Raw genomic sequence first — 7,496 nt, forward strand, 5'->3', positions numbered from 1 at the left:
TTCTTCTGGTGATTGTTCAATATCTACATTAATATTTTCATAAAATTATTTTTTTCTTTTTACTTGACGTTTTATACGAAATATAGGATCAATTTCTATCTCATTTGCAATTTTCTTAGTTGAAATCATGGCAGAAGTAAAGCCAGTCTCTCTATATCTTTCAAAAAATGAAACTAATCCTTTTAATTGATCAATGGCAACATCTATACGCATATCCTTAGATTGTAAATTTTTGCTAACTAAATTAACAGTAAATAGTATATCATACCAAATAATCATTCCTAATAAAAATTTAAAATTTTCAAGCTCATGTGTTGCTAAAGATTCAGTTTCACTCTTTGTTTTTGAATCCTCACAAATTTCAGCTAATTGATATAAAGCTTCTCTTATTTGTGGAGTTTGAAATCTTATTGTTTTGACGCTCTCAATGCGACTTTTCCAACATGTTTGTGACAATGGCTTTAATGTTAAATTAGGTACATTATCAAGTAAAATTTTTTATCTCTTTGTAGAACCACCAAATGTATTATATATACGTTGTATTACACCAAAAAAAGTTTTAGCTTTACTACAAGATGAAGCTATATCACAAAGTGTTAAGTTAAGACTATGACAAGCACATGGTGTATAAAATGCTCTAGAATTTATTTCTAATAATCTTTTTTGTACTTCTTAATTTTTTTCTTTCATATTAGATCCATTGTCGTATCCTTGTCATCTTATATCATCAATGTTTAAATCAAGAGTTTCTATAATAGATTGTAATTCATTAAAAAGGCCTAAACCTGATGTATTATCTACTTTTAAAAATTTTAAAAAGTATTCTTCTATTGTTATTGGTCTTTTTGAAATATTCACACATCGTATGATCAAAGATATTTGTTCTTGATGACTTGCATCTGGAGTACAATCAAGTATAATGGAATAATATTTTGCTTCTTTAATTCTTTTAATTATTAAATTTTTTATATTAGATGCTAATGCAATTACTAACTCATCTTGAATTTTATGACTAAGATAATGATATTGAATTTCATTATTTTGAATACGTCTAAGATGTTCTTGCATAATTGGATCAAAAACAGCAATCATTTCAATTAATCGTAAAAAATTACCATTACTATTTTGATAAATTTTTAAATCTCTAAAGCCATCACTTGCTAATTGACTTCTACTACTATTATCATTTGATTTAAATAGCTTACAACAAAAACAAAATAATTTGTCTAACTCTTTTGAATATACTAACCATTTTCGGTCATGTTGCTCTCCATTTGGTAAAGTTCGATCATAATGTGTTAAAGAAAAATATCTATTATATTGATCAAGAGGAAACTTTATATTAATATCTCTTTTAGGATCATTTTTAATTAATAAATCTTTAGAATTTGTATCAAGACTATCCCATATCCTAGGATCATAAATGTCAAAAGTATTTGATTCACTTGATTTTTCATTCATTAAATTTTTATCACCACTAATGAGATCATCTGTGCTATTAGTATTATCATTATTAATAATATTATTATCATTATCTAATTTATAAGTAATATTTATATTTTTATTGATAAATTCACTAGCAATATTATTTGAATTCTCAACTATATCACTTTTTTTACTTATAATAAATTTATCAAGACCTCCTTTTAATGATTGAGTCAATTGTTCTTGTTTTCTTTTTTTCTTAAGTTTTTCATGACCCGAAGGATATTTTCTAGGTATCATTTTGATAAATAAAATAATAAATATTAGCTAAAATTAGTAATCAATAAATTTAAAGTTTAGAACAATAGAACCTGATTTAAAGCTTTTTGATAGAACAATAGAACTTGCTTGAAGGCTTTGTTGATGGAACAAAATTTGAGCAAAAGCTACTGTAATTGTAATAAAAATTTAAACCTGAAAAATAAAACATGACAATTAATCAATTATTTTAAGAATAAGATATAGTAAAAATAATAAGAAAATGAAGTGAAACCACAAGCTATCTAAAAAAATAAGATGGATACAAAGACCATAATTATATTTATTTAAAAAAGTAAGTCCTAGGTATACAAAATTAAATATATTCCATCATATGCAAGAATACTGACCTATTGATTGAGACTCTCACATAGACGGGCCAAATTTCATATACCTAAACCAATTGGATTATAATTAACAAGTCCATGTAATTATATTGTGTGAACCATTTTTTTTTATTGTGTGGACTGTGGACCATCTTTTTTTTTTCTTCTTCTTCTTCCATAGTAAAACAGAGGACTCATCCTCTCTTTTTTTTAACAGAACAGTGTGGATCATCTTTTTTCTTTTTTTTTTTATTGTGTGAACTGTGGATCATTTTTTTTTTTCTCTTTTTTTTTCCCTTTTTCTTCCATGGTAAAATAGGGGATCCTTTCTTTTTTTTTTTTTTTTAATGGAATAGAGGACTCATCCCTCGTTCCTGAGGTAAGGCCGTAAGGGAGATCCTCCTCTCCGACCAACACCGCCCACAACTAAAGGAGCGGTCTTCGACGATCGGATGATGACAACCACAGGCTTCAGTGATTTTTTTTTTAATTTTAAATTTGTTACATATGTATAGAGAATGGTCAGAAAAAAAGTTCATCTGGAAGACTCAATGAGCTGAGAACAAGAGAAGCTGAGAGTACAACATATTCAAGGATCTAAAAAGGGAAATAAAAAAATTTATATATAAAGCATCAAAAAATCTAATTCAGCCAACAGTGGTCGAATAGTTTTTTTTTTCCTTCTTTTTCCACGGTAAAACAAGGACTCTTTCTCTCTGTTTTTTTTTTTAACGAAACAGAGAACTCATCCCTGTTCCTAAGGCAAGGCCACAACCCACAAGGGAGATCCTCCTCCCCGGCCAACACCGCCCACAACTAAAGGGGCAATCTTCGACGATCGGACGATGACAACCACAAGCTCCGGTGACCGGCGCCAGCCTAACGATGCCGGAAAGATAAAAAAAATAAAAAAATAGGAGAACTTGTTGAACTAGGATTTCAAGAATTTTTCTGACAATAAATCGGCAAAAAATCAAGTTTAAAATTCATAGCAGATTGAAAGAGGAGGATTGAAGAGATTTACTTGACTTTTTGATGGATTTTGATCTGATTTTTGATGTCCAAAATAAGGAAGAATCACCGATGGACAGTAGAATAGGATGAAAAGATCGGAGACGGAGGAGGCGGGGGAGAGGAGCCACAGGTTGTCGGATCCGGAGGACATTGAGGGCTAAAAGACTGTTGCTGGGAGCCGTTGGGGTGCCGGGATACGAGAGAGGGAGAAGACATTTGGTTTATCCAGAAAAGCCGTTGGGGTGCTGGGACTTGGGAGAGGGAGAAGACGTTTGGTTTACCCAGACAAAAAAAAAAAAATAGGGGCCTGGGGCGGTCGCCCGCTTTGACCCGCCCCAGGGCCGGCAGTGAACCTGATGGACACTCTTCCAAGCAGCTGATGCCAACGGAATGTCATGGAATTCTCTTTGGGATACTGCTTCATTTCCATAGTGGATGTCTGATATTAGCTTCCTCCATTCTCTGTTGGGTTCGTTGTGGTATCGCCACCATCTTTTAAGCAGCATACATTTGTTGAACAAGTGGAGATTTAGAATCCCCAATCCACCAAACTCTTTTGGTCTGCATACTTGGTCCCAGCTGGCAAGATGATAGCCATTTGTATTTTGTTTTCCTCCTCGCCAGAGGAAGTCCCGTCTACACCTGTCAATACGTTCTACTACAGTGGAAGGGAGTAGGAACGTTGACATCCAATAAGTGGGAAGGGAGCTCAGGACTGCATTGACCAGAGTGAGGTGTCCACCAATAGATAGTGTTGTAGTGTAGAGAGGGCTTCTTTAGTCCCACATCGGTTATGAGTCAAAGAGAAAATATGGTTTATATGGATTGGAACCTTCTCTCCCAATGTGAGGTGTCTTTTAAAGGACAAAACCGTGAGGCTCTAAATGATCAAGGCCCATTGAAGCCTAAAGGCCCATTGAAGCCTAAAGATGGTCATAAGTTAAGTCAAAGCGGACAATACCTCACGTATGCTTATTGGAGGATAGAATGTGTTCTATCCATTTGCACCAGTGCTCCCCGAATCCTCTTGCCTTCAAGATGGCGAGGATAAATTTCCAGCTGACAGTGTCAAAGGCCTTTTCAAAATCTAATTTAAGTGCTAAACCTCCGGTCTTTGACCTGGTGCTGGCAGCTATAATCTCTGCTACGCTCAGGTAGGAATCAATTATATGCCTATTTTTGATGAAAGCGGATTGGGCATCAGTGATCAGGGTGCTGATGACTTTAGACAGTCTGGAACTTAGCATCTTGGTGATGATCTTCAGCATGCCATTCATCAGACTGATCGGGCAATAATCCCGAACCCTTCTGCAGTTTTGCGTTTTTGGTATCAATGAAACAAGAGTGAAATTATGTCTTGAGATGTCTGCTTTATGGTTGTCGAAGGCGTCGGAAAGTCTAAGGAGATCAGGTTTGAGTAAATCCCAGAATCTTTGGAAGAATTCTGCTGGGAAGCCATCTGGACCTGGTGCCTTGCCTTTAAGGAGATTGAAAACCGCTTGCCTAATCTCCTCTTCAGTGAAAGGTTGCTCAAGTGATGCTGCATTATCTAGATTTTCAGAGAAAATGGTTGACCAGTCAAGCGTCAAGGAACTTTCATTAGTCTTTCCAAAGAGTTGGGAATATGCTGAAGTAAAGGCATCCTGATCTCTTTAGGGTCCGTCGTGAGTTCCCCTTGGTGCTCAATGCTGCAGATCATGTTTTTCCGTCTCCTATTAGAGGCATAAGCATGGAAGTATTTGGTGTTCTTGTCACCATGTTTAAGCCAATTGATTCTCGATCTCTGACGCCATAGGATTTTTTCCTTTCTTAGAATCAGCTGCAGCTGGTGCTTGAGGGATTATCTTGCACTAATCTGGTCTGGATTGAGAATCTCAGTCTCTTCCAGGGAGTCAAACTTTAGAATTTCCTGTTTGATACTATTTTTCCTATGAATAATGTTTCCATTGGCGGACCTGTTCCATATCCGAGCTTTGATCTGAGGTATCTTAATTTATAGACCAAATTTGCTGATGCATTTGTAGCAGTTGGCGCCGTTAACCAGTATGCCCTGACCACTTCGTCGAAGTCTGGATGGAGAAGCCAAAAAAGTTCAAAGCGGAATAGTTTGTTACCTGGCGGGCGTCGATTGAACTCTAAGAGTAATGGGAAGTGGTCTGAGGTAGTTTTTGAGAGTGGCATAAGCATTGCCAGTGGGTTGGACTCCAACCAGTCCGCAGAGACAAGGCAACGGTCCAATTTTGCCAGGGAAGGAGTACTGCGATGATTGGACCAGGTAAATTGAAGATGTTTTTGCTTAATCTCAAAGAGTCGGTTATTATCGATGAACAGGTTGAGTTCATCCGATACCGGGGCGTCACCACCTAGACCCTTCCGTTCTTCAGTGAATCGAGTGGCATTAAAGTCCCCAATGATGATCCAGGGGCCGTGCCAAAGTTGTCGAATCGAGGTAAGCTCGGAGAAGAATTTGGGTCGCAGGTTACAGTCATTTGGCCCATAGACGTTGGTGATCAGCCAGTCTTTGTTGCTAGGAGTAGGAAGAAGAGGACCATGGACGGTGCTGAGAGAGTATGTGCCCCTGTAGAAGAGGATTCCAGTAGTTTGGTTCGAGTTCCAGCAAGTGAGAAGACCTCCTCTTGTGCCATTGGCATTGAGGGCCTGCCAGGAATCCAGGTTGGTACCACAGGCTGTGGTGACATGGTTGGAGAGGGTCTCCTTGAGTTTGGTTTCTTGGAATCAATGAGATCATACAACGGGATTGCATAATAGTGTCACGCACTAATTTCAGTTTGTTTGATTTACCTAATCCCCTTACATTCCAGAATAGTAGTGACATGGTAGGAGACAAAGAAAAACAGTAGTCTGCGTTGAGGTGCAGACAGCATACAAACATGAGATGTGCAGGATCAACTCAGTGAAACCTGGTTCTGGATGTAGCTTCCTGGTACAAAAGACCTGCAGGGAGGCAATGTGCTGGTTGGACAACAACGAAAGCAAGCTTGGTAGGTGGTTAATACAGTGGACGAAGATGGAGTGAAGAGGCGCAGGCTGTGAGAAGTTCTGCTTGGGGTCTGTCATTCCAAAAAGTTGCCAAATCACGGATGTCTGAACACTATGATCTGACCTGCTCATGGGCAAACTGAGGCTGCCTGATTGCATCGTGCCTTACTCCATATCTCTCAGCTTGGCGACGTCAGTGTCGCCGTGGTCGCTGAAAAGGATACCGCAGTGCTTACCCAATGACTTGATTTCAGCAACTGTGAGGGAGTTGATGTAAAGTAGATCTTGCGATGAAACCTCTGATTCTATGAGTCCTAAGGATTTAAGTTTCTTGGAGCGTAGTCTAGCGCTACGTTTCATTGGTGTGGGAGGCAGAGTTTCAGCAGGGAGGATGTTTGCTGTGGCTGGGAGCCTCAGTTGGTCATGGTGGTTTTTAGCTCCAGGGTTCAGGTGCTTACAGTGGATGGGCGCCTCAACCGGGCTACCAATTACAGGGCAGCCGTCAATCTCAGACAAGGCTGACAAGATGGTGGAAAAGGCTTTTGCTATGGGGACAGTTGCTTTGTCAGAGGCAGTCGACAGGTTGCTGAGAAAAGGGGAAGAGGAAAGGGGTGGTGAAGTCAGAACAAGTGATTTTGAAAGGAAGGAGGTAACGGTCTCCGGGAGTTTGAAATTTAAATCGAAACGGGTCGTCCAGTCAGACAGGCAGATCTCTGGTGGTAAGGTGAAAATGAGATGGATGATGGGCGTCTTATCAGGATGATGGAGCACAAGGGAATGGCCAGTAGGACGGTCAAGGATCTGGTTCGGTCGGACCAGGTCCGAATTGGTTGCAACAAAAGGGTCAAGCCGGTCAGGATTGCAGTCTCTTCCAGCAATGGTCGTGGCCGTGGTCAGGTGATCGGCCGGCAGCGAGCAATGATGGTTGGTTTGGCCCCCTGCTCCAGAGGTATCATGATCCATTATAGAGGTGTTGTCTTTCTGGTGCAGCTGCTGGGGAAGAGGGCTGCCACAAGAGGCACACAAACATGGATGGGATTGCTTTGCTGTCGCCTGCATGTGGGGCATTTGGAAAGAGCGAAACAATAGGATCGCTATCTTATGCTAATCCGAACAGCCACACCCAAATTTCTCACATACTCGCGAATCTATGACAACAAATTCTGTTCTGCTACTGCAAGAGATCGGCTCCAATCTGATTGATAGGTACAGCTGGGTTCCACGTCGGAGAAGCAATAGAAAGGGGTGCAAGTGCGTGTCCTATAGCTATGAAACACAAAGGATAAATCCTAGCAGAAATCCAAACAATGGAAGGCAGTAATCAACAGTCATGGCAGAATATCATTAGCTAGTCGACATGTTAGGCTTATGACAGGACCCAAGATGGTATTATGGCCTGAAAGGAGAGCATAG

General features: G+C 39.3%; 1 protein-coding gene across 1 annotated transcript; it reads right to left on the reverse strand.

Moving 5' to 3' along the window:
* Positions 1-4,045: 4,045 nt before the first annotated feature.
* LOC140855326 (uncharacterized) lies at positions 4,046-6,242 on the reverse strand. The gene is made up of 5 exons (XM_073251204.1): positions 6,005-6,242; positions 5,198-5,812; positions 5,085-5,152; positions 4,773-4,908; positions 4,046-4,632 (listed from the first exon to the last, which is right to left on the reverse strand). Exons 1-5 carry the CDS (start codon positions 6,240-6,242, stop codon positions 4,046-4,048), a joined length of 1,644 nt encoding a protein of 547 aa, XP_073107305.1.
* Between the last annotated feature and the right edge of the window lie 1,254 nt (positions 6,243-7,496).

Source organism: Elaeis guineensis, chromosome 2 (assembly GCF_000442705.2).
Source record: "Elaeis guineensis isolate ETL-2024a chromosome 2, EG11, whole genome shotgun sequence".
NCBI classification, from domain to species: Eukaryota; Viridiplantae; Streptophyta; class Magnoliopsida; order Arecales; family Arecaceae; genus Elaeis; species Elaeis guineensis.

Excerpts from the sequence above, each read along its gene's own strand:
- LOC140855326 (XM_073251204.1), bottom strand. The coding sequence starts at position 6,242 with ATGCAATCAGGCAGCCTCAGTTTGCCCATGAGCAGGTCAGATCATAGT. Across the intron at positions 5,813-6,004 it reads GAAGCTACATCCAGAACCAG|AAACCAAACTCAAGGAGACC; the intron begins GTTTCACTGAGT and ends ATTGATTCCAAG. Across the intron at positions 4,633-4,772 it reads ACGGAAAAACATGATCTGCA|ATAATGCAGCATCACTTGAG; the intron begins GCATTGAGCACC and ends CTGAAAATCTAG.